General features: G+C 41.1%; 1 protein-coding gene and 1 long non-coding RNA gene across 2 annotated transcripts; both read right to left on the bottom strand.

The window, feature by feature from the left end:
• Window positions 1-908: 908 nt before the first annotated feature.
• LOC121322041 lies at window positions 909-2834 on the bottom strand. Its single transcript, XR_005950997.1, has 3 exons — window positions 2626-2834; window positions 2236-2258; window positions 909-1174 (listed from the first exon to the last, which is right to left on the bottom strand). It is a non-coding gene; the product is annotated as an uncharacterized LOC121322041 (long non-coding RNA).
• A 6442-nt stretch (window positions 2835-9276) lies between these two features.
• LOC121322484 (ras-related protein M-Ras) lies at window positions 9277-26494 on the bottom strand. Its single transcript, XM_041262542.1, has 6 exons — window positions 26298-26494; window positions 22008-22213; window positions 15232-15385; window positions 14346-14445; window positions 13434-13513; window positions 9277-11350 (listed from the first exon to the last, which is right to left on the bottom strand). The coding sequence occupies exons 2-6, from the start codon at window positions 22198-22200 to the stop codon at window positions 11251-11253; spliced, it is 627 nt and encodes a 208-aa protein (XP_041118476.1). The 5' UTR covers window positions 22201-22213; window positions 26298-26494; the 3' UTR covers window positions 9277-11250.
• Window positions 26495-27402: the final 908 nt, after the last annotated feature.

A 27402-nucleotide genomic window follows, 5' to 3' on the forward strand; every position in this document is an offset into this window, starting at 1 on the left:
AGAATTACTTTAAAAACTCTCCTGCTCACTACAATGCCCTTCATCACACAGGTCCAGAGTACCTCCTCAACCTGCTGACCCGCTATGTCCCTGCCCGCAAGCTGAGGTCCTCCGACTCTGGACTGCTTGCTATCCCCAAGCAAAAGTGCACCACACTTGGAGAACACTCGTTTAGCTCCACGGCTTTGACTCTTTGGAACTCTCTCCCACTGTCTCTTGCTTTAAATAAACTCTTAAGTCCCACCCATTCTTTCTTGCTTTCTATGCTCTTTAAGGCTGATAGCTGCTGCTACTACTTAATGTATTATACTACTAACCTGTACTATGCAGTGTTTTTTTTTTTTAATTTATTTACAAAAGTTGTACAGCATGTATTATGCATTCTCTGTATTTTACATATGTATTTTCTTCTTGTTACTGCATCCTGTAAAGTGCTTTGTGATGGTGGTCCTCTATGAAAGGTGTGATATAAAATAAAAACTGATTGATGTGTTGCTATCTGTTGAACTGATTTTTTTTGGAGCCTGTTAAACAGGTGGAACATTTATGTAATAGAACTGTTACATTAATCATGGCCAGTTACAGATTTACAAACACACTAGAGTGCCAGTATTTAAAAAAATAATAATATTGAGATTGCAGTGCTATGCAATTGTGTAACCCAATTGTTATGGTCGTAACACCCTTTGCAGCAGACACCAGAACCCAACCTCCCCCACAGATTTCTACCTTTGCTGTTTACAACTCCCATACCTGCAAAACTAAACAAAGACTATAACTGCTATCGTCTGAACCTGTCCAAATACACGCAATGCACCAGTCAGTGATCTTGAAATTCAAAGAAACATCTTTTACCCAGCCAACTTCCCACAAAAAAAATAAATAAAACTCATTCATTTTATTTAAAATTTAAAAAAAAAAAAAAAAAAAAACCACCACACAACACAACACCCCAACACACCCCCCACCACAGGAGGTAATACAACGTGCAAGAAGAGCTGTAGAAGGTCAGCGATAGACTCAGGTCAGTCTCAACAGCACTGCTTCAAAGACTTCTTGCAGACTTTGTCTCCTGTGCTCAGTCCATTGGACGGTTCAGGTCTTGGATCTGGAGCAGTGGGCGCAGCAGGTTTACTTGGACCTCTGCCTCATCTTTCTCCTCTTGCGCTTCAGCCTGGGAGTTAGAGAACTGTTAAACCTTACTATGCACTTAAACTAGCGAGTAGCAGTTTATAGAAATGGATTAAAACTTAAAAAAAAAAAAAAAACCACACAAGTGCTGTGTCTTGTAGTCTAGAGAGAGCTGGTATCAGAGCATGCATAGCTTTAATTTAGAAATTTTAAAACTGTTGTGTCAACTCTATGGCGGTCAAGAAGTTGCCCTGCCAAAACTTTACGCATTATAAAATAGATAGGAAACAATATGTAATAATTCTATACATAGCAACTGATGGGGATATACAGCCACCACCAGTTACTGATTTACTAACTTCATCGCTTACTGGTACAACAGTTACAAAATCATTAAGACAAGGCCACATGTGCACGTCTTACACTGGTTTTATAGGCACAATTTCAAGGGGTACCTTACATAGCAGAGCCATCTCACAGATCAGCCAGAGTAAGGTTATCCAACAATAAAAGTGCCAACCATCAGCTGCAATTCATATACACCCCCCCCCCCCCCCCCCCCCCCCATAAATTCCCCTAGCTCTTGGTGAAAACCATGAACCAAATTTGAACAAACTGGGACTAGTTTGTATCCTATAGCATAAAGGCAGGCAGAGAGTGTATTAATGAAGATGCACCCTCAAAATGCAACAGCACCAGCTGTGCAGAAAGGGGACAGGGTGGGGGAATGATGCAAGATGACAGTGTAAACTATCGCTTGCCACTTACCAGCTCACACGCTTATTCGGGAAAATGTTTTCCCTGCCTACCATGTTTTTTCGAGCGTAACCCGCACCACAGGTTTATGGCCTAAACACTCCATCCCTATTTTCTGTGCTACTGCAATTCAATCTAGAAATTCGGATGATCTGGTAATTACCTAAAAGTTAAAGTGAAAACGAAGAGCAGATACTGGGTATTAACTAACTGGTACAGAAGAGTACCATTCAGAAGGAAGGGGGCTATATTGCAAATCAAAATTCCCTCCATCAAAAGACTTGTGCAATTTAAATCCTAGAGTGTACTGCCCTTTGAAAAGGTATACACAAATCCAGAAAACCGTACCTGCGCATGCGCTTCTTCCGCCACTGTGAAAGAGAAACAGGCATTTAAATCAATGTAACCAGTTACATTCTCAATGCATTATAAACAGGCACTTATCCACCCAGACTTGATATCCAACAGTATACAACTGCAGGCAATAAAAGCGCAAGATTCACGAAATAATTCTAAACACACAAATCAAATAAATACATAGGACTTTACAAATAAAGATTGAATAAGGAGGAGTTTTGAGAAAGCGAATCAAGGCCTGTACATATAAACTGTGCTTACGATTAAACGCGCGCTCGACTGGTTTGCGTTTATTAGCAAAACACAGCAGACCAAAACTGAGCGGCGTCTAATCCTTTAATTTGTTTTATCATTATAATAAGATGTTAAAATGATGCTTACCTTCGCCCTCATAGTTAAACGGAAGGATCGGAAAGAAAGTCAAAGTATATATGCAAGCAAACAATCGGATGGATTATTTGAACGCCTGATTGAAACAGATTCAAATGTTAAAGGATAATAAAAGTTCACACGCCTCTTCAACCGCTCACAACAACTGCGCAGACCGGGATCAGTTCCTCCAACACGGATAGAGGAAAAACCTCCTCGCAACTCTTTATTTATACTTGTGCGCCACCAAGCGGTTGCAGTTCAATTACTTTTATTTTATTGTATTCCTGTCTTTAATTTTCTTTTTTAAATGCACGACTTATAAAAGGGATTTCGCTAATTTAACCCTTTTCCGAAGCCCTAACGAATTTCATAATAATAATATTTCTAAACCTGGTCCATTTTAGATTGACAAATATTTGGGTTAAGGCCCGGCAGAGAACCACTATGGCAACAAACAGCCGACACTCCCACATCGACACTGCAGCTACAAATTAATTAAATGTAGTTTACTTTGATAAAATACATCACTTGGAAATGGGGGTGGGGAGGAGGGGCAGTTTTATCTGGCCTTTCGCTGTCGGTCTTGAAATGATGTTTTTAAATTCCCTTCAATCACTGCACAATTGTACCATGTGAAGTTTCCTAATCTATGTATCTGTTTTATAATGCGTACATGTTTTAAATGTATTTATTTTTTGGCAGGGCAACTTCTCGAACTCCATAGAGTTCACACAAGCGGTTTTAAAATTGATGCACATTTTAATTAAGTATAGTATAGGTATATTTTGATATAGTGAGAATATGTAATGCATGACCTCGCCTCTAGGTGTCTCTAGTGTGCTTCTCTAGCGGAGAGCACGCACAGACACCTTTGTATTCCAAGTTGTCGTACACATTATGCAATAGTTTTTGCTTTAAACATTTTCACCGGAAAAGGGGATAATTTAACCATGGTACTAAGCAGGCACTGCTTTCACATTGGATGACACTAATTAATGGCACCTGTTCCAAAATTACTGCTTGATAATGAAATGCTTCACACTGCAGCCCTGCTCTCAACACCCCAATACATTCTGGTACACATCACCTTTCACTTGTCTAAGAGAATCATCTTTCATGTTTATTTTTATATAGCACCTTTCATAGTGGACCACCATCACAAAACATGTTACAAGGTACAAGACCAGGGTGTGTGAACTGTGCATCAGCTGCAGAGTCACTTACAACAACGTCTCACCTGAAACACAGAGCACAAGGAGGTTCAGTCTCTTGCTTGGGCTCACACAATGAGTCAGTGGCTGAGCTGGGATTTGAACTGGGGACCCCCTGATTACAACTCTGTTTCTTTAAACACTGGACCACATAGCCCCTTATAGAAGCAGGACTACACTTATCAGAATGCATTGAGTTAAACGCATTGAACTACTCCAAATTGTCCCAAAAATGTACCCGTTATAAAAAAGGCCCTTTCTTTTGGAAAAGGGAATTAAACAAAACTTAATGCACTCTTAGGCTATTTATATTCTGGACATGTCTGTACGTCCAATAGAGGAATCTAAACTTTCACATGACAAACTGATCTAACCAGGATTAGTATGATCTTTGTCTTCTCTGTGTTTGATTCTTTGTGCTTGTTTGCTATAGCAACAGTGCAGGCATCTGTAGCACTGAAACATTGATTAATTAATGTCATCATTGCCAGTGGGCATTAATTCATTAACCCAGATTAATCACCAGTTTGAAACTTTAAGAAAACAAAGATATTAACTGAGACATTATACAGACCGATTTGATTATTTTAATTGGGGTAATGAAAGTGCTGAACATGTAGCAGCTAGGCAAGGAAAGCACTCTGCCCTTAACAAACCCCAGCTCCCCAAACACAAAGCAGACCAAGGAAGGACTGGTCAGTTAATCCAAGAGGCAGCCAGCAACGAAACGATTCAGGGCTCAGGGCACACATTTCCAGGCTGGGTCAACTTGAAAACGTCTGCTCTGGGAATAAAAAGCATGGAGGAGCAGGAGGCGAAGCTGACAGTCCTGATAAAACAAGAAGGCTCAGAACAAACACCACCAATCAGCTGAGTAACAGGTAAGCTGTATGGAATGTATGGAAGGACCTGCTTTAACAGTAGCATGTAAGTCAGTTATCATTCATTTTTCTACCCAAACAGCACTTTTAAACTACAGAGTTCTTTCTGTCAAAGTCTGTTTTCCAGATTTGGTGCAATAAAAGGCACATGAGCAAAGTGACATACAAACAGCAAAGCGTTAAGGGCATTGACATATAAGTTGAAAGTGATTTTGAACTGGAGAAAGTGCTGTGTGTACAATTCTGGACAACTGGAATTATATATACCTCAAAACTTACATGTATTAAACCTTCATTTGTCATTTTCCCAATAGCAGCAGACAGTAGAGTGTGTGTTATTCCTGTGACTTCATCCTTAATTACTGGACTGTCCCTTTTAAGTTTACCATGGTATTTTTGCAGGTTTACCAGCATTTGCCATAGTTGACCCTGCTTTGCCATGTTTATTAATGTGCTTTACCATACCTCTGTATGCTCTACCATGTTTTCACTGTGATTTATTACACTTTGCAGTGCTTTTACTATGGTAAACGTTTATAATAGGGTATGCAGAAATTAGATAGGAAATAGAGCAGAACCCAATGAAAACCTTTTTTCTTTACATGACCTGTCTGTCACTGCATGTGATCTGAATAATTTTAATATAAATGACAGGAAACACTAACAATTATATAAAGTCATCAAACTTTTTTTTTTTTTTTTTTTAATACAAAAATAGGGCTCTTAAATGATTGCAGTTTAACCCTATTTTCTCTCCTCAGTTTTCTCACAGATTAAATGATTTAAATGACAGGTTCATAGTTTCTTGTTTAACTGGCCCTGATCCTTTTAAGATATTTGCAATCATTCTGTGTGGTTCCTATTGCAATGTTAGTTAGCAGCCTGCAGTGAAACCAGCCCTGGCTTCAGGTTCCCTGCCACATTGCTAGGGCTGCTCTTATTGCAATGTTAGTTAGCAGCCTGCAGTGAAACCAGCCCTGGCTTCAGGTTCCCTGCCACATTGCTAGGGCTGCTCTTATTGCAATGTTAGTTAGCAGCCTGCAGTGAAACCAGCCCTGGCTTCAGGTTCCCTGCCACATTGCTAGGGCTGCTCTTATTACAATGTTAGTTAGCAGCCTGCAGTGAAACCAGCCCTGGCTTCAAGTTTCCTGTAGCATTGCTTTGGCTAGATTGGCTAGGGCAGACTGTATAAACTCCTGGGATCCAGTCTTTGGCTAGATTGGCTAGGGCAGACTGTATGAACTCCTGGGATCCAGTCTTTGGCTAGATTGGCTAGGGCAGACTGTATGAACTCCTGGGATCCAGTCTTTGGCTAGATTGGCTAGGGCAGACTGTATGAACTCCTGGGATCCAGTCTTTGGCTAGATTGGCTAGGGCAGACTGTATGAACTCCTGGGATCCAGTCTTTGGCTAGATTGGCTAGGGCAGACTGTATGAACTCCTGGGATCCAGTCTTTGGCTAGATTGGCTAGGGTAGACTGTATGAACTCCTGGGATCCAGTCTGGTTAGATTGGCTATTGTAGACTGTATGAACTCCTGGGATCCAGTCTGGTTAGATTGGCTAGGGTAGACTGTATGAACTCCTGTGATCCAGTCTGGTTAGATTGGCTAGGGTAGACTGTATGAACTCCTGGGATCCAGTCTGGTTAGGTTGGCTAGGGCAGACTGTATGAACTCCTGGGATCCAGTCTGGCTAGATTGACTAGAGCAGACTGTATGAACTCCTGGGATCCAGTCTGGCTAGATTGGCTAGGGCAGACTGTATGAACTCCTGGGATCCAGTCTAGTTAAATTGGCTAGGACAGACTGTGTTCCATACTCACTCGTTTGTTGGTGCATTCCAAGCTGCACCCTAATTTTAAACTATATTGCATTTTCCCTTGAGCCCATAGCAATCTATTCAGTGTAGTGTTTCTTTGCACTCCCAGCTTGTCTTCTTGTTACAGTGACTCGCTCTGTAGGACTTGATGACAATGATAGTAATAAAAGCACTTCTTCGGGTACTCAGTTGGTTATAGAGGCAGTGCTCCTCCACTGAGACTGTAAGAGAAGCACTTAAGCCGTCAACAGGAAGGGAAAACCAATCAATTTAAATACTAGTCCTCGCTTCCCTAGACTTCTTAGAATGTGTGCTTCATATTCAGGCAGGGTTTCAAACTGCAGCAGCAACAAAAAGAGGGACGAGACTCTGCGCAGGGCCTAAAAATAAAAGGAATTCCAGCTATTACAGAAAATCATTTTCTGAGAAACCGAAAATTGGCACGCAGCCATTAGCTTCAAAAGAATCTAGGCCCTAAAAAAGGGTGCTTCCATTGCTGGCCACACAGAGCCAGCCGCAGACTCTTTTCCTGGCCTGGTTTGCTGTATCTTACCCGTCATCACGTAGCAGGGAGGCGTGTGCTGGAGAAGAAGCCGACAGGGGAACAGAGCTGCACATTGCAAGCTTTTTTCACGACTGCAATGGCCAACCTGGGCTGACTCTGAATTCCAGAAACGGTTAATTGGTGCTGTGCGGAATATACGTGTGTTCATGAAAATAACCAAAGTGACTGGCTCACACCCGCCAGTGCTGCACTTCACAGGACTGGAACACACCCGCCAGTGCTGCACTTCACAGCACTGGAACACACCCGCCAGTGCTGCACTTCACAGGACTGGAACACACCCGCCAGTGCTGCACTTCACAGGACTGGAACACACCCGCCAGTGCTGCACTTCACAGGACTGGAACACACCCGCCAGTGCTGCACTTCACAGGACTGGAACACACCCGCCAGTGCTGCACTTCACAGGACTGGAACACACCCGCCAGTGCTGCACTTCACAGGACTGGAACACACCCGCCAGTGCTGCACTTCACAGGACTGGCACACACCCGCCAGTGCTGCACTTCACAGGACTGGAACACACCCGCCAGTGCTGCACTTCACAGGACTGGAACACACCCGCCAGTGCTGTACTTCACAGGACTGGAACACACCCGCCAGTGCTGCACTTCACAGGACTGGAACACACCCGCCAGTGTTGCACTTCACAGGACTGGAACACACCCGCCAGTGCTGGCTCAAGTGCCCACTATTACATAGGCATCCTGACTGTGAACCAACTGTGAAATGTTCTTCTCCTTTTGTTGTATAATGGTAAATACTGTACTGTTATTGAGGCATTGGAAATTAAGACTATAAATGTACAGTAGAACTGCTAATTTGACATAAATAGTCACTTAGGTCAACTAGTTGCCACTTATATAACTAAGATGGATCATGTATTTGATAATGTGTGGGGCTCTATTTGTAAACATACTTTGTGTTGTTTTTGTACTTTTTGTTTATGCTTTAAAAACGCTTTGAATTGTTCTAAAACTATTTATTAATGTTATATTTAAACAGATTGCAACCGCACCTTTCACAATTACTCCACAATCACGTGACGTGCGACTAGTTTCTGAGCTTGACTGCTGGACTCGTGGACTGTTCAGTGCTACCCTTGGCAGTGAATGTTACATTTAAAATAGTCCTAAGAACGTAGCATAGTGTTCTTATTGATCTCAGGTCTCCACAGGGTCATTTCTGTATGTGATTCTCTGCTTCTGCTTTAGTGTATGTCTCACCTCTTGCATTCAAACCATTTTTTGATAGAAAATCATGTTGTTAACCAAAGGTCACAGCAAATGTACAAGCACTGTACAGCATTAATGCACAGCCTTTGCCGTCAATGGAACATCCAGCCTCTGCTCTGCTAGAAAATCCCAAGCTCCAGTTCATTTTGTTTGAGGGTCTGTTCCTCTTCTCATGCCCCTCACACATTGTCTTGTTATATTCCCTTGGGGACGTATAGCTTTGTTTGCTTTTTAAATAACGAGTCTGTGTATAACTACCTCAGAATTTGAAAGAAGCTGCAGAAAGCATTTAGAAGTGAGGGATGACAGCTCAGCGCTGTGGGTTCAAGTTCCCAGCTCATCAGCACACTGAATTCACAGTCTGAGCCTCTGGCAAAATTACTGTTCACCATCGAGCACTTCGGCTCCACCCACATGTAACAGCACACAGTACTAAGAGGGCTCCTCTGTTGGTTTATGTGGGGGCAAACAAATGACCAGAAAAACATGTGGTCTACACAGTAGGTGGGTGGGTCATGTTACAAACCACAGCTGAAAAAAATAAGACCACTATGCTAATTGAGATTTAACCCAATTTTACGTAGGTAAGAGTAGGCAGGATTAGGAAAACAAGGACCCTGGTAAAACCACAATGCCCCCTCCCCCCCAGAAGAATGTGCCCGTGACCATAAGGAGTTTGTTGTGGGAGACAGCAAAGGAAAGAATTGACAACTACAGTGTGCAAGTACTGTCCAGTTACTGTTACACGTACTTTGATAGAAAAAGCTTTTTGATTAGTAACCAAAACTAATAATTTCACTGTATTTAAAAAGTGAAAAACAAAAAAAACAACGACTTACGTAAAACTCGAAGATTGCTCAAAATAAGCACCGAAAACTGAAATGAATAAATCAGAAAAACAGAAGCCCTAATTATAATGAATATATGAGAGGACAGAATGTACTTCTGAGAAATTACAACATGACCTTTATTATCGCAATAGTATCGTCGCGGAGGGCGGAGAGGACTGGAGGGCATTCTGCTGTGCTGCTGGCAAACAAGTAATAATGGTCTAGATCATTACTTTTTAAAAACCCTCTACCCCCGATATCTAGATTTATCAGATATCTCCAGTGTGCACCAGGAACAGGTTCAGAGGCTACACACTGGCCCTGGCCCAGTGAAGCCACAGTAACTGCTGATGTGCCTGGTAACAGAGTGGCAATATTGACGGTACTATGAGAAGCAACACTTGCACATGGGAAAGCGCTCTACATCTGGAACTCATTGCATTGAAATTAAGATGAATTTGGAAGGATCAACCAAAGCTGGGTTTGCTGTGCAGTGTCTACTGACCCTCCTCGCTCTCCACACAATCACAGGCGAGGCAACTCTGTATGCTGTATGTGGCAAACCCGGAGTTCCCTGGCTTGAACATGACTTCTCATTTGGGAAGCTGCACAGTACATCGGCACATTAATGGGAAATTAGTAAAAGCATTACCAACATACCCAACCTCTCGCTGCAGTTTTGTTGTACGATATGTGCCTTTGCTGGACGTGCAGCAATGGAAATATGAAATGGGTTTAAATGTTGCAAACTCATGCATAACCGCTGCTCCATGCACTGCCTGGCCTGGGCACAGATCAAAACAAACCAGCTGCTTTTGTGTCCCCCGCTGTTATTGACTGGAGTGCCAATTACAAAATCATAATTGAAACTGGATGGAGTAACGAAAAAGGAATTTACTGATACAGAAGAAACGATCCAAGCTTGTTTGGAAACCCCATGCCTCTGAACCTCATCGTGGTCCCGAACAGAAACAGAGCACACCCAGTATGTAAGAGGGAGGCTCAGCTGTGTGGGCTGCACCGCCAGCCTGCTCTGAGGTAGGGCTCCTGTTACAGCACACACAAACGATCACTTGCTTTTACTTTGTTCCACCATGTTCTGCAAACAATCTGGCACTCCAAGGAAATTGGACTAAAATGCAAATTATGTCACAGGACAACAACAACAAAAACATTAATAATAGGACAGTTGAGAGGTTAGGGAATCACACACAGAGAAACACAGTCCTTTGCATCTCATACAGAATGTATGAGTACATCCATGAAAGTCTGGAAATAGTTCATTGTTCTGATCTCAATTAAAAACTGTTTGAGCTGTATAGTATTTACTTTAAAAAATGCAATGAAACACTTTGCACACTTCCACCACAGCAAAAGTGCAGTCTTGTTAGAAAACTGAGAAGTTGTAGGTTGTAGGTTACATGCTGGCAACTTTCCAAGATTTGACACAATGTCTGGAGTCCCACGCCCGCTGGAATTCCTTCTGCCGTTCAAATTTCATTTCATTTCACTTCACTATTTTTGGCACGATTCTGACCCTAATACAAACAGCCACTTTCTTTTATTTTTCTCCAGCATTCGTTTACTTTTCTTCAGAGTAGAATGTGAAAACGGGGGCATTCGAATAGCAGTCTCTTCCAAACAGCTGCCCCTGTGAAATGGCTACAGAGGCACAAGTACAGTGTGTGTGCCATTACATAAATAAGAAATGGTAATGCAAGTACGCAAATGTGAATTCATTAAAAAAATCAATTATATGTTGATACTGTTTCAGCTGGATAATGATGAAAAACACAAGGGTGCAAGCGCTGCTAGGACAGCTAGACTATACTCTAACACCTGAAATCACTCAGTATTTTATTAAACCAGTTCAGTCACGTTACTTCATCTTTCTCTCCTTGAGGAATACTGCATTGTGTATGCTGACACTTGTCTGTGGTCAGGGCAGCTCAGCTGGAGGAGCGAGACTGGCGCTCTCTCTCTCTCTCTCTCTCTCTCTCTCTCTCTCTCATCCTCAGTTAGAAGCAGCACAAATCAGCAGGCATTCCAATGTTCTTTTTTTGTTTTGAAGCGAGGTGCCTGCTCTGCTCTGTCACAAGATGGCACACTGCAGTCTGTGAGAGCCGCTCGCTCGCTCCCCACGCCACTTCCTTTTCTTTTTCATCTTGTGGCTTTTCTCTGGTATTTCTTGCCTAAGAGAAACAAGGAGCCGATGGTTATTTGTTTTGGATTACTTTCTCCATTCTTCGATTTCTTTCCAACACACACAGACACACACACACACACAGACACACACACACACACACACACACACACACACACACACACACACACACACACACACACACACACACACACACACACACACACACACACACACACACACACACACAGACAGTTCTATCTTTCAAAAGAACTGTCAAGAGCACCAGTGCTCTACTTGCAGGTTGCTTGTTTTTTTTTTTTTTTATCATTAGCGACATTCACAAAGTTATAACTTAAATAAGATATTTCATTTTTTTTTTTTTTTTTTATGAAGAATAAAATAGTTTGGAATTCATAAACAGTGTTTATTCCAGAAAAATTAACTTTTGAAAAAAAAAAAAGAAAAAAAAAAAGTTGTTTTGTGCTTTTATCAGGGGGTCCGCGCCTGTGTTTGATATCAGATATAATCTCCTCCAATGAAATAAGGTGGAACGGGAAACCCAATGGAAACCAGGGTTAAAAACAAAGCAAAGCTTATTCTGGGATTTCTTGGCTTTCTAGCATATTTCTTCCTGATCTACGCACAAAATCCTCATTCCAGTTTTAACCCACGGAGTGCTGCAGACAATCACTCGTAACATTAAGGAAACGGGGTATATTGATATTGACTCTGAGGATTAAAATACTGTCCACAAATCCCCAGAGAGCATTGCCACTGCCATTCACCACATCAGCGCAATCTATTGAGCATTGCAAACTTCATTCAGGTGGGACACATGTGATCCCAGTAACAAACAGTACTTCAATGACTCTCAGTTTCATGATTTTTTTTTTTTTTAAGTGACAAAATACTACAGCTAGTTTCAAATCTTGGACTATCCAATGTTACTTCAGGTCTGGCTGTGCTAATCGGAATCTGTGAAACCAGCTGTTTGTATTTATTTATTTTTTTATTAATATTATTATTTTTAAATCATGCAAAACAAAAAATACATTTTTAAAAACGGAAGAAAGTCAGCTAAAGAGCAGGGGCTCTCAAAATAAAAAGGAAACGACACAGTACATGTTTTAAATGAATAAATATGAACATATACACAATGCTGGAAGAAGCAGCTGACCAGAATGGCACTGTCCTTGCACTGGCAGCATGGAATCTGGCACTGCTTCTCTCCAGAAGCACAATGTCAGCTGAAGAGGGGAAGCAGGGTGATTTCAGGGGCTCGGTCTCCCCCAGCCCTGAAGAATGCTACTTTGTTAGTTTTAACCCTTTCAGTACAGCACGCATTCAGTGGTCTATTAGTTGATTTCAAAGTCATGGGGTCTAAATATTGCACCTATATAACTATGTGCAGATTTTTACAGATGGAAATAAATTAAAGGGACAGACGTGCACTGCTAGATGCTTCATTTTCAGATCATTGATAATGATAATTTAAAGCAGCAAAATGGCATTTAGATCCCTAGTCATTTAGGCAACCGATTTGTGTTTAAGTGATTAGACTCATCTGTGTTTAAGTGATTAGACTCATCTGTGTTTAAGTGATTAGACCCATCTGTGTTTAAGTGATTATACTCATCTGTGTTTAAGTGATTAGACTCATCTGTGTTTAAGTGATTAGACTCATCTGTGTTTAAGTGATTATACTCATCTGTGTTTAAGTGATTATACTCATCTGTGTTTAACTGATTATACTCATCTGTGTTTAAGTGATTATACTCATCTGTGTTTAAGTGATTATACTCATCTGTGTTTAAGTGATTATACTCATCTGTGTTTAAGTGATTAGACTCATCTGTGTTTAAGTGATTAGACTCATCTGTGTTTAAGTGATTATACTCATCTGTGTTTAAGTGATTAGACTCATCTGTGTTTAACTGATTAGACTCATCTGTGTTTAAGTGATTAGACTCATCTGTGTTTAAGTGATTAGACTCATCTGTGTTTAAGTGATTAGACTCATCTGTGTTTAAGTGATTAGACTCATCTGTGTTTAAGTGATTAGACTCATCTGTGTTTAAGTGATTAGACTCATCTGTGTTTACGCAAAGATCTGCAGAGTGGTGACTTACCGGATTACCCTGACAAGGTCGTGAAATGCTTTGTCAACATTACTTGGAGGGTCCTTAGCACTCGTTTCTATGTATGGAATCTGTAAACAATGAAAAAGCAAAAAGAAACATTAGTTATCATTTGGAGAAAATTAACTCTCCTTCCAGATCTATTGGCAAATGATTAAATCAGATCTTCGATCAAAACATGCAGAGTCTCCTTACACGGGGATGCCACTGTGTACATTTGGGAGGTTTGTGGAAATCCACCGTCAGAAACATTACAAGATGATTTCAATCAAGTCAAACTGTCAAAGAGGAATAAACTCGTTTATAAAATTGCCCTCGCTTCAGTACACGGTGCTAACACTATTAGCAGACAGCCGAGTTTCACAGCCATGCTGTGCCTTGTTTCATGTGGCCAGTGTATAGCTGCAGAATCGTTTTAATTTCATAGATGTATTCCAAGTTGCCTCATACTCCTGGAAAACAGCATAGCAGCTGTCACTACCACTGATAAGAGCAACCCTTCTGTGTGTAACCCTAATATAACAGAATGCCTTCAAGTGCATAATGAAATTCACATCTGTACTGACAGATAGCAGGGCTGCAAAAGACTATCAGGTAGTTATACAGTGATTGTTGGTATGTAGAAAATGATCTGAAATTATTAAAACATTTAAATCAAGCAGAAAGGTATATTTGTATTATTTCTAGTTAAGTTTCCACAAAATAATCTGTTGGCTCAGTGGTTAACATGCAGATCCAAATTCAAGACGTTTCAGGAACAGCAATAGTCGATCAGTAAATAAATGATGGACTTTTGAGACGGCCCCTAACTCTGACAATGCAAATAGTGGTATCCTTTTGATTGTGTGGATTTAGTCAAGTACCGATCAGTTCCGTAAAATGCATGAAGCATGGTGTACTTACGTTATGTTTAGCTGCCATTTCTTTGCCCTGCTCACTTGTAACTTTTCTTAAGTGCACTAAATCTACTTTGTTGGCAACCAGTATCATTGGAAAGGATTCCCTGGAGAAGAGAAGAATATGTACAGGCATTTCAGCATCAGGGTTAAAGAGACCCCAATAAATAACAAATACTCAAAGGGGATGTTGTGCATTGTCACAAAAAGAGGGGAATACCCAGTACCTGACAATAATGAACATTGCAAAGGCATTCAGTGTGTGGAGAGAGAGAGGAGAGAGAGAGAGAACCCCCTGAAATGTAATATAAGGCTCATGACGTAAACTAGAAATGTAATGTGATGGTAAAAGGATGTTTCAAAGAAAACAGAAACTTTCTAATGTAGCGACTGGCTGTGTAAAGTTGACGCAGGCAGACTACAAGCAGCATGGCATATCCGCTACACACAGAGACAGCCCTGGAGGAAACGCTTCCTGATCTGCTTCACACAGAGACAGCCCTGGAGGAAACGCTTCCTGATCCGCTTCACACAGGGACAGCCCTAGAGGAAACGCTTCCTGATCCGCTTCACACAGGGACAGCCCTAGAGGAAACGCTTCCTGATCCGCTTCACACAGGGAAAGCCCTAGAGGAAACGCTTCCTGATCCGCTTCACACAGGGAAAGCCCTGGAGGAAACGCTTCCTGATCCGCTTCACACAGAGACAGCCCTGGAGGAAACGCTTCCTGATCCGCTTCACACAGGGACAGCCCTGGAGGAAACGCTTCCTGATCCGCTTCACACAGGGACAGCCCTGGAGGAAACGCTTCCTGATCCACTTCACATAGGGACACTTAGAATAAGCTGGTGGAATGGGTCAATGTGCTCGAAGCTTGCTTTGTCTGTTCGTACCTGTCTTTGACTCTGAGAATGAGCTGGTGGAATCGGTCAACGTGCTCAAAGCTTGCTTTGTCTGTCACCGAGTACACTATGAGGAATCCATCGCCCGTCCTCATGTACTGCTCCCTCATCGCGCTGAACTCCTCCTGTCCCGCTGTGTCCAGCACTGGGGGAGAGAAGAGAAGAAGAACACCATGAAGAGATCCTGCCATCCCAAATAAAGCATGTCCAAGCTGTGCAGCCTGTCCATGAGCAAGTGTGTTAGGTGGACTTACCACAAAGAATGCACACCTGCAATCACTTACACAGGGTCCCTGTGTACAGTACCTGGCTGAGCCAGCACGCAAAGGTAGGCACCATACCCGGAACGGTCCTATTCCTCTAATTCCATTGCAAATGATACAACACCCTCCCATACAGAATTTAGGATGTTCGATTCATTGAAAGGCAGAGAGTGATGATACAGAATACCAGATTCAACAGCTTTGTAAATCGTAACTGCTGTACAGTGCAGGAGAACTGGCACCTTTGCAAACTGAATTAACGCTGCTCAAATTCATGAATGCTTTTCAAAACACCCTTGCAGGCGCTCCTTCAGTGGTAGCAAGGTTTAGAGGAGGACACTTGATCGTACCGCACGGAGAGGCAGATCCAGGGGTTTCAAAGGCTGGGGACTGGGCAGTTGAGGTGGCCATTACTTTTACATTACAGTAGCTGTAGTGTCTCATACAGGTCTAAAACAGAAACATCTTCATTCAAAAGGTTATGCATACAAGCCAATTGTGAAAATATGTCAGCTAAAGGTATTTCCTAGAAAATAATTTTGTGATCATCACGTTCAAAAAGAGCAAATCATCCCTTTCTTCTCTTTATACTGCTGTAAAGAGTATTACATTCCATTGCTGCAATAGCAGCAGAAGTGTCACTGGCCTCAATAACAAAAGGAGCCTGCATGTTTTCAAGGGTGTTGCCAAACCTGCCATTAGCAACAGATATCGCTGAAGGCTAAGCTGTGTGAGAATGTAGTGTACGGTCACTTAATCAGCTGAGAACATAAAGTATGTGTTTTCAAAGTTCCTTCACTAACGCCTTTAAATAAGCCCTTTGCAGATGTTCAGTACTACTGGTGGGAGATAACAGAAAGTGCATTGTGTTTTACATGCCACAGGGAAACGCAGAATTTGATTTGCTAATTCATTTGCTGTTTCTACTCCCTTGCGAAGTTATTTCTTCAGGATGAATTGAATTATATAGACTCTGCCTCCTGCATTTTCATTTTTCAATCACAGTTTTATATGCAAGCCCAGTAAGCATGTATAGCAATAAATGCAAATGAATACTTCTTATACAAGTTATTTTAGTGAACTACTGTTCTTGCAAGCATCTTCTTTTCTTTTAATCAGTATCAGTATTTTCTAATTAGTCACTATCCATAACATAAGAATATTTACAAATGAGAGGTAGACCATCTGAACTCGTCCGGTTCCTAGAGACTGACTGATCTCCGAATTTTGACAAGTTGGGTCTAAAAGGATCCAGCAGGACTAATTGTAGCCCATCGAACCCATCACCACTCTTTGTGTGAAGAAGAGTCTCCTTCAGCAACATGACTAAGTAACCCATTCTATCCCCTCACCACTCTGTGTGAAGAAGAGTCTCCTTTAGCAACATGACTAGGTAACCCATTCCATCCCCTCACCACTCTGTGTGAAGAAGAGTCTCCTTCAGCAACATGACTAGGTAACCCATTCCATCCCCTCACCACTCTGTGTGTGAAGAAGAGCCTCCTTCAGCAACATGACTAGGTAACCCATTCCATCCCCTCACCACTCTGTGTGTGAAGAAGATTCTCCTTCAGCAACATGACTAGGTAACCCATTCCATCCCCTCACCACTCTCTGTGTGAAGAAGAGTCTCCTTCAGCAACATGACTAGGTAACCCATTCCATCCCCTCACCACTCTGTGTGTGAAGAAGAGTCTCCTTCAGCAACATGACTAGGTAACCCATTCCATCCCCTCACCACTCTATGTGTGAAGAAGAGCCTCCTTCAGCAACATGACTAGGTAACCCATTCCATCCCCTCACCACTCTGTGTGAAGAAGAGTCTCCTTCCCTTTGTTCTAAGTCTCCACTTCATTTCTAACTGTGTCCTCTGGTCGTGGTTTGGGTTAATTATCTCAACTCTTCTCTGCTTCTTCTGTTTTAACCAGCTCTGTATCCACTCACATGCACTAGCTTGTTTCCCACAGACTGCAGCTTGAGGAATAGCCTTTCACGTGACTCATTGTCAAGGGCTTCTTGGAAGTCTATGATGTCATTGGGTCTCTGTGTCCGTCGCTCCCTTTCGTATGTGTCGTTGATTGTAGTGTAGTATGACTGTCTTGGTTAGCTTGAGGAATAGCCTTTCACGTGACTCATTGTCAAGGGCTTCTTGGAAGTCTATGATGTCATTGGGTCTCTGTGTCCGTCGTTGCAGTGACTTCTTTGAAGAAGTCTACGAGGTTGGTCAGGCAGGAGCGCCCTTTTCTGATTCCGTTGCTGTATAGATTGCTGTATAGATACTTGTCTAGTTTGTTTCTGATGCAGTTGCTGTATAGATTGCTGTATAGATTCTTGTCTAGTTTCTTGCTGATTCAGTTGTTATAGATTGCTGTATAGATTGCTGTATAGATTTCTGTACAGATTCTTGTCTAGTTTCTTTCTGATTGCTGTATAGATTGCTGTCTAGTTTCTTTCTGATTCAGTTGCTGTATAGATTGCTGTATAGATTCTTGTCTAGTTTCTTTCTGATTCAGTTGCTGTATAGATTGCTGTATAGATTCTTGTCTAGTTTCTTTCTGATTCAGTTGCTGTATAGATTGCTGTATAGATTCTTGTTTAGTTTCTTTCTGATTCAGTTGCTGTATAGATTGCTGTATAGATTCTTGTCTAGTTTCTTTCTGATTCAGTTGCTGTATAGATTGCTGTATAGATTCTTGTCTAGTTTCTTTCTGATTCAGTTGCTGTATAGATTGCTCTACAGATTGCTCTATAGATTCTTGTTTAGTTTCTTTCTGATTCAGTTGCTGTATAGATTGCTGTATAGATTCTTGTCTAGTTTCTTTCTGATTCAGTTGCTGTATAGATTGCTGTATAGATTCTTGTCTAGTTTCTTTCTGATTCAGTTGCTGTATAGATTGCTGTATAGATTCTTGTCTAGTTTCTTTCTGATTCAGTTGCTGTATAGATTGCTGTATAGATTCTTGTCTAGTTTCTTTCTGATTCAGTTGCTGTATAGATTGCTGTATAGATTCTTGTCTAGTTTCTTTCTGATTCAGTTGCTGTATAGATTGCTGTAGAGAGTCTTGTCTAGATTCTTTCTGATTCAGTTGCTGTATAGATTGCTGTATAGATTCTTGTCTAGTTTCTTTCTGATTCAGTTGCAGTTGCTGTATAGATTCTTGTCTAGTTTCTTTCTGATTCAGTTGCTGTATAGATTGCTGTATAGATTCTTGTTTAGTTTCTTTCTGATTCAGTTGCTGTATAGATTGCTGTATAGATTCTTGTCTAGTTTCTTTCTGATTCAGTTGCTGTATAGATTGCTGTATAGATTCTTGTCTAGTTTCTTTCTGATTCAGTTGCTGTATAGATTGCTGTATAGATTCTTGTCTAGTTTCTTTCTGATTCAGTTGCTGTATAGATTGCTGTATAGATTCTTGTCTAGTTTCTTTCTGATTCAGTTGCTGTATAGATTGCTGTATAGATTCTTGTCTAGTTTCTTTCTGATTCAGTTGCTGTATAGATTCTTGCTGTTTCTTTCTGATGTATAGATTCTTGTCTAGTTTCTTTCTGATTCAGTTGCTGTATAGATTGCTGTATAGATTCTTGTCTAGTTTCTTTCTGATTCAGTTGCTGTATAGATTGCTGTATAGATTCTTGTCTAGTTTCTTTCTGATTCAGTTGCTGTATAGATTGCTGTATAGATTCTTGTCTAGTTTCTTTCTGATTCAGTTGCTGTATAGATTGCTGTATAGATTCTTGTCTAGTTTCTTTCTGATTCAGTTGCTGTATAGATTGCTGTATAGATTCTTGTCTAGTTTCTTTCTGATTCAGTTGCTGTATAGATTGCTGTATAGATTCTTGTCTAGTTTCTTTCTGATTCAGTTGCTGTATAGATTGCTGTATAGATTCTTGTCTAGTTTCTTTCTGATTCAGTTGCTGTATAGATTGCTGTATAGATTCTTGTCTAGTTTCTTTCTGATTCAGTTGCTGTATAGATTGCTGTATAGATTCTTGTCTAGTTTCTTTCTGATTCAGTTGCTGTATAGATTGCTGTAGAGAGTCTTGTCTAGATTCTTTCTGATTCAGTTGCTGTATAGATTGCTGTATAGATTCTTGTCTAGTTTCTTTCTGATGCAGTTGCTGTATAGATTGCTGTATAGATTCTTGTTTAGTTTCTTTCTGATTCAGTTGCTGTATAGATTGCTGTATAGATTCTTGTCTAGTTTCTTTCTGATTCAGTTGCTGTATAGATTGCTGTATAGATTCTTGTATAGTTTCTTTCTGATTCAGTTGCTGTATAGATTGTATAGATTCTTGTATAGATTGCTGTATAGATTGCTGTCTAGTTTCTAGTTTCTGATTCAGTTGCTGTATAGATTGCTGTATAGATTCTTGTCTAGTTTCTTTCTGATTCAGTTGCTGTATAGATTGCTGTATAGATTCTTGTCTAGTTTCTTTCTGATTCAGTTGCTGTATAGATTGCTGTATAGATTCTTGTCTAGTTTCTTTCTGATTCAGTTGCTGTATAGATTGCTGTATAGATTCTTGTCTAGTTTCTTTCTGATTCAGTTGCTGTATAGATTGCTGTATAGATTCTTGTCTAGTTTCTTTCTGATGCAGTTGCTGTATAGATTCTTGTCTAGTTTCTTTCTGATTCAGTTGCTGTATAGATTGCTGTATAGATTCTTGTCTAGTTTCTTTCTGATGCAGTTGCTGTCTAGATTGCTGTATAGATTCTTGTCTAGTTTCTTTCTGATTCAGTTGCTGTATAGATTGCTGTATAGATTCTTGTCTAGTTTCTTTCTGATTCAGTTGCTGTATAGATTGCTGTATAGATTGCTGTATAGATTCTTGTCTAGTTTCTTTCTGATTCAGTTGCTGTATAGATTGCTGTATAGATTCTTATCTAGTTTCTTTCTGATTCAGTTGCTGTATAGATTGCTGTATAGATTCTTGTTTAGTTTCTTTCTGATGCAGTTGCTATATAGATTGCTGTATAGATACTTGTTAGTTTCCCTCTCATGAGTGATGGGTTTACATGTTATGGAGGAGAAGCTGACGGTTCTGTGGTTTCCTGGCTCTGCCTTAACTGGATAACTGGCTGCCAGGCCTGAATAAGAAGGCTGTACAGCTGTTGCAATCGCATTGTAGCAGCTGCCACGTCACTCCTCAATACAATGCAATTCCACCACACAAGTCATACTGCTCCAGGTTGTTGTTTTTTCAGTAACACTGTAACCCCTGTGGGTTAGTTAGGTCCTGCTTTCCATTAGACGTTTATCACTGAAGCAGAGTACACAGGTTTGAAAGTCGGTCAGTTATTTTGTGGGACAGTTTTTTTATTTTTTTATTGATGAATTGTTAACACTTAGCTTCCCAACACGTTAACTGTAGCGTTTCATATTTTGGTAAATAAAGATATTCAGCTGCACACTATTGAGGTGTCTGGGGAACTGGGCCTGCGGTCAGTGTCTCGAGATGATCTTCAGTAAGTGTGGTTAGCGCATACTTTACCTTCTTAGCTGATAAAGTCCAGAAATGTTACTTTTATAAACAACACTGTGCAAATGTTTTGATATAAATCTCAAACAGCAGGCCGATTTGCTAACTGTTGCAAATCCTGACTATGACCAGGATCTTATCAAATGGAATTGTTTTATATTAATTTTGTTATGCTTTTAATTTTGTATTACTGTTTTTAGGATTGTTTGAAGGGTTTTTGTCTACTTTTTCCCTCACTGGTTTTATAATGTTATTTTTTGCGAGGACCCCCTTGGTAAATGCGATATAAATCTCAAGGGTTCTACGTCCTGTTTTATTAGAATACATTTGAACATGTGAAACTGCAACTTGCCTTTCAGATAAATCAGGACAATAAAAGGCTGCAAAAGAAAGACAAACCCAGATCATTTACAGCAGCCCAACCCCAATGTGAACCTCCCAACAGCATTCCCATAACAGACTCTTGTTTTGTATTTATAGCTGATGACATCACACTGACAGACGTGCATGCAAGCAAGCAAGCTGGGTGTTACATTTCAACACATCCTTACCTCATCCGGGAATGATCTGCATTTAATCTGATGTGCTGCAACAGTAAATGCTGTTTCTTTTCATTGCTTATTTACTGTACTGTGCGACCTGTATTTAGAACTATAGTGCTTTATGTTTCTTATGCAATTAAGCAACTTAATATGCTTATTAATATGCTTTACCGTAGCTCTCTGTGCTCAGCAATGCTTTCACTGCGCTTTATTACACTTTGCTGTGCTTTTATTATGGGCAACTTTTATACTGAATCCTCAGTACACCTGTTAAAAAGTACTGCATAACAAGAACTATAATGACTGTGTGCAAATATGTTCTTCTAACACTGCATGCAGTTTAGCACAGTTTCTCTTCGTTTTGCCGTTTGATACCTTAATAAATCTGCTACACAGATAGCGGCACCATAATTAAAATCCTAGGGCTAGCGAGGCACCTGTGAATAAGGTTAGATTACGGCGTGCAGATAAAGGAACTCACCATCAAGTATCGCCCACTGCCCATCGATCTCTGTGTGCTTCAAATAGGAGTCTTCTATCGTTGGGTCGTAATCGGGTACAAAGATCTTCTGGAAAAACTGAATGGTAAGCGCGCTCTTCCCAACGCCTCCGTCCCCCACCACCACCAGTTTGTAAGTAGGAAGGTTGTCGCTTGGAACCGCGCTCGTTGCCATGGCTACAGTACACCTGCAACACAAAACACAGCAGGGCAATTAACCTCCTCCTCCTGGGAGCCTGTTTTCAGCAGTCTGCAGCGAGTGCTTCTGATGCCTCTATTAGCCAACAGATTAGAGCTTTCCATGGCTCTTCAACCGCAGCTGCTAAACTGTAACACTTTACAGTTAGAGGTTAAGAAATAAATCACATTGTGCACCTTGCTTGGCAGTAATAAAGCATACAGAAGCCAACCTCATTATAAGAGTTCCCTAATGCATGTTGGTGTAGCAGGATCAATCTGAATGCATTCCAGGTGACTCAAGCCATTGCCTGTACATGCTACAGAAAGGGAGCTTTTCTGAGCCTTCAGCAGGGCAGCGAGACGGCCAGGAAGCCTGGTCTAGACACATGGATTACTGTACTTTGCAATTGTGGCTTTTCCTTGGCTTTTAATTTTTTTAATATAATAATGTTTTGCAGTAAAGACAGAATGTTCCCTGTCGTTTTAATGTTCAGCATTTATTCAGGTGGCTCCTGCTGAAGTTCCTGCATTTTAGATATGCCGCAGTGTAAACAGAGAATGGCACTCGAACAGAACGAGATCCGGTGCACAGCAGACAGCACCCTTGCTCAACTCCCACGCCCTCATCAAGGTTTCAAAGGGCCTCGTTTCAAAAAACAGCTCCTCCTCAATACATATCTACACATCCAAGCAGTCTGACAGATCATCCTGATGCTAATTAATGTTCTCAATAGAACAGCTTTGTGATAACACCCCGTGGGTAAAGATTGACAAACCCCTAGTAAAACGTTCTGGAGCCTGTAGGAAACGGCCTCATACTTTGACAACTGCTTTTCCTTCAGCACACAATGGCAGGAAACAGGCAGCTTCCTCTCGCAACACAAGCAACAGCACATCACAGCCAAGAACAGGAAGAGCAATGCTACTCATGGGAACAGCAATTAAAGCAAAACCATCCATTAAGAGCAAGTTCGTAGCGAACACCGGAGGAGGTGTGGAGCTGTGGACCCTGCACGACCATGCCATCCATGGCAACTGCAGCACAGGTGGGCAAACCTGGTACTATGGAAGTCACTCCAGTTACGCTCCTAGTGCTTCGGTCCTCTCTGCTCTAAGGACTGGATAGAAGCAGCAGTATACCCAGGCACAAAGGGAGATCCTGCCAGAGTGGCAGCCCTGGGTACAGAGCTAAAAATATACAACACCTTCTGTCAGTTTCCAATATACTACTGAAGAGCAGATAGTCTCTCACTGAATTAGAACGCACTATACTACTGAAGAGGAGACAGGACCTCACTGAATTAGAATGCACTGTACTACTGAAGAGCAGACAGGATCTCACTGAATTAGAATGCACTGTACTACTGAAGAGGAGACAGGACCTCACTGAATTAGAATGCACTGTACTACTGAAGAGCAGACAGGACCTCACTGAATTAGAATGCACTATACTACTGAAGAGCAGACAGGACCTCACTGAATTAGAATGCACTATACTACTGAAGAGCAGACAGGACCTCACTGAATTAGAATGCACTGTACTACTGAAGAGCAGACAGGACCTCACTGAATTAGAATGCACTATACTACTGAAGAGCAGACAGGACCTCACTGAATTAGAATGCACTGTACTACTGAAGAGGAGACAGGACCTCACTGAATTAGAATGCACTATACTACTGAAGAGGAGACAGGATCTCACTGAATTAGAATGCACTATACTACTGAAGAGGAGACAGGATCTCACTGAATTAGAATGCACTATACTACTGAAGAGCAGACAGGATCTCACTGAATTAGAATGCACTGTACTACTGAAGAGCAGACAGGACCTCACTGAATTAGAATGCACTGTACTACTGAAGAGCAGACAGGACCTCACTGAATTAGAATGCACTGTACTACTGAAGAGCAGACAGGACCTCACTGAATTAGAATGCACTGTACTACTGAAGAGCAGACAGGACCTCACTGAATTAGAATGCACTGTACTACTGAAGAGCAGACAGGACCTCACTGAATTAGAATGCACTGTACTACTGAAGAGCAGACAGGACCTCACTGAATTAGAATGCACTATACTACTGAAGAGCAGACAGGACCTCACTGAATTAGAATGCACTATACTACTGAAGAGCAGACAGGACCTCACTGAATTAGAATGCACTGTACTACTGAAGAGGAGACAGGACCTCACTGAATTAGAATGCACTGTACTACTGAAGAGGAGACAGGACCTCACTGAATTAGAATGCACTATACTACTGAAGAGGAGACAGGACCTCACTGAATTAGAATGCACTATACTACTGAAGAGGAGACAGGACCTCACTGAATTAGAATGCACTATACTACTGAAGAGCAGACAGGACCTCACTGAATTAGAATGCACTGTACTACTGAAGAGGAGACAGGACCTCACTGAATTAGAATGCACTGTACTACTGAAGAGGAGACAGGACCTCACTGAATTAGAATGCACTATACTACTGAAGAGCAGACAGGACCTCACTGAATTAGAATGCACTGTACTACTGAAGAGCAGACAGGACCTCACTGAATTAGAATGCACTGTACTACTGAAGAGGAGACAGGACCTCACTGAATTAGAATGCACTGTACTACTGAAGAGGAGACAGGACCTCACTGAATTAGAATGCACTATACTACTGAAGAGGAGACAGGACCTCACTGAATTAGAATGCACTATACTACTGAAGAGGAGACAGGACCTCACTGAATTAGAATGCACTATACTACTGAAGAGGAGACAGGACCTCACTGAATTAGAATGCACTATACTACTGAAGAGCAGACAGGACCTCACTGAATTAGAATGCCCTTTTCCCTAACACATGTACACTACTATTTATAATTTGAGGTTTGTGGTAAATTGGAAAAACTACTGGTTTTAATGTGTACATTGGCTACGATGAGCACTGTTTCTATAACACATTCAAGGCACGATGGATTATCTATTTTGTCCAACGGTTTAACAAAACACTTAGGACAACAACTAAGGTATTCAGAGTGGTGGGCGCCTGAACTAGTTCACCTCATGTTCACTGCCCGACTGTAGCTGCGCATAATTAAGCATGGTTGTGTTGGCTCTGGGGATACTGTATGTGTCAGCTTTCAGCCACGACCAACTACACTGCCAATAGCAACATCTGTATTTCACACTCACCAAAAACAAAACACGGCCGCTATATACAGTGCAGGACTGTTAGAACAGCCATAGGGAGCCCCTTCTAGGACTGCTCAGAACTCCTGCTGCTGCACGGTGCCGCCTTGTTTATTACGATTAACGATTGCAGAATTCGTTTCCCTGAAACCGTGTTACTGTTGCCAAGTGGACACAGTGTGCAATTTTAATATCGGTTCAATAACAGCAAGGCTTTCTGTTACTAGCTACCGTCGCACGTCACTCGACGTGCTGAAGCAGAGTTTGGAAGTGTGGGTTAACATTCATTCGCTGTCAATCAGAATAACAATGAAAAGCATACCGCGGTGCGGGCCTATTGACTGCGTTCAAAACGAGCCATTTCAAACACACAACTGCTCCTTCACTTGTGGCCAGCGAATTAGGAATACACGGTCCACTGTATTAAGAAAAGTAAAATGTACAGATATTTGCACAGTGGTTTATTATTCCGTTTCTTCTTACGAGTACAGTGCTTGTCTAACAGTATAACTAATACACAAATTACAAGTGCAGAGTGATTATGAATTACTGACTGAAACATCACAGTAAGGGTTCTGTACCACACGTCATCCTTCGGGAGAGTTTCGTTTATATATAGCCTAAACTTTTTAAATCATGTTGCATTTATTTATTTATTTATTTATTTTACTTTGAACTTAATAAAACAAAAAATAAATATATATGTATATTATTATTATTATTATTATTATTATTATTATTATTATTATTATGTGTATATAATACATAGTTAAAATATTCTCAACAACACAGCAAAACCTCATCGAAAAATGAAAGCTGCATATACCAGCATGCCGTAGCGTTCATTCCATCCTCCATTATTACTCATAATACAGAACGGCAGCTTCCTGAACCGATAAATAACTTACCCGATTACAGCATGCAGCAGCAGCCCGATTAACCCCTGTCGAATCCTGCTGCAGCCATCACAGAGCCGGCTTTCTTTCACATGGAGAGTAAGAATACTACTAATAATAATACTAATAATACTAATAATACCAAGAAGAATAACGCCGGCTCAGAACTGCACTTCCTCTCTGCTCTCCGCAGTGAAACAAACACACACGAATCTTTATATTGCAACAGCTGACACTATAAATAGAACGACCTCACAGGGGTGCGCTCTGTAACACGGGGGTGCATCGCTCAACGGCGCTCGTCATACAGGGCGTTTCACTGAAAAATTACATTGATTTATTTATTAAGTGTAACTGTATTTCAGGGATCAGCGCGTTTCTTATGGTATTATGTCCTATTACACCGACGTTTGTTAAACCGGGCGTACACTTACTCTGGAAAGTGGACTGTTCCATTCTGCTGCGCTCGGTCGACCCTGATTTAAGGTGGACTACCGTGTCCACTATGGGTCGGGGCGCATTTAGGGCGCAGGGATGAACAGCACAGTCGCCACGGCTCCAGCCCTGCTTGACTTTGCTTTCGAGGCTACCCCTCCATGCTCCGTTATAACAGTGTATTTGTTAGAATATAATCCAAAAGGATTTCAAAACGATACGGCTACATTTGTTATTATTATTATTTTATAAATTAATAATTAAACCCTTCGAAATGTTGCCAACAACCAAGAAAATGCCCCTCTTAATATGTTATTTTATGTGTTTTGTATAATAAATTTATACTATATTTATTATATTATTATTATTATTATTATTATTATTTATATTATTCACTACTACTACTACTCAAATAACCCTCACCTATGCACTGGGTGACCGGCATTTAAAAAAACAACCAAACAAAAAATATATCTTGACCACGGACAAACAAAACGGACACCGATAACTCTTTTCACGGACATGCGTGTGCGTGTACGTGTACAGACAAGTTGCCGACCCGTGATTATTATCACTAAGAGTCGATCTCCACACAAATTTGACAGTTACGTCTCATACTGTATATGCAACAGTGTGAAATGGAGTATATGCTCACAATACATACACTACAGTTTACTATCAG

This window comes from Polyodon spathula, chromosome 10 (assembly GCF_017654505.1).
Source record: "Polyodon spathula isolate WHYD16114869_AA chromosome 10, ASM1765450v1, whole genome shotgun sequence".
NCBI classification, from domain to species: Eukaryota; Metazoa; Chordata; class Actinopteri; order Acipenseriformes; family Polyodontidae; genus Polyodon; species Polyodon spathula.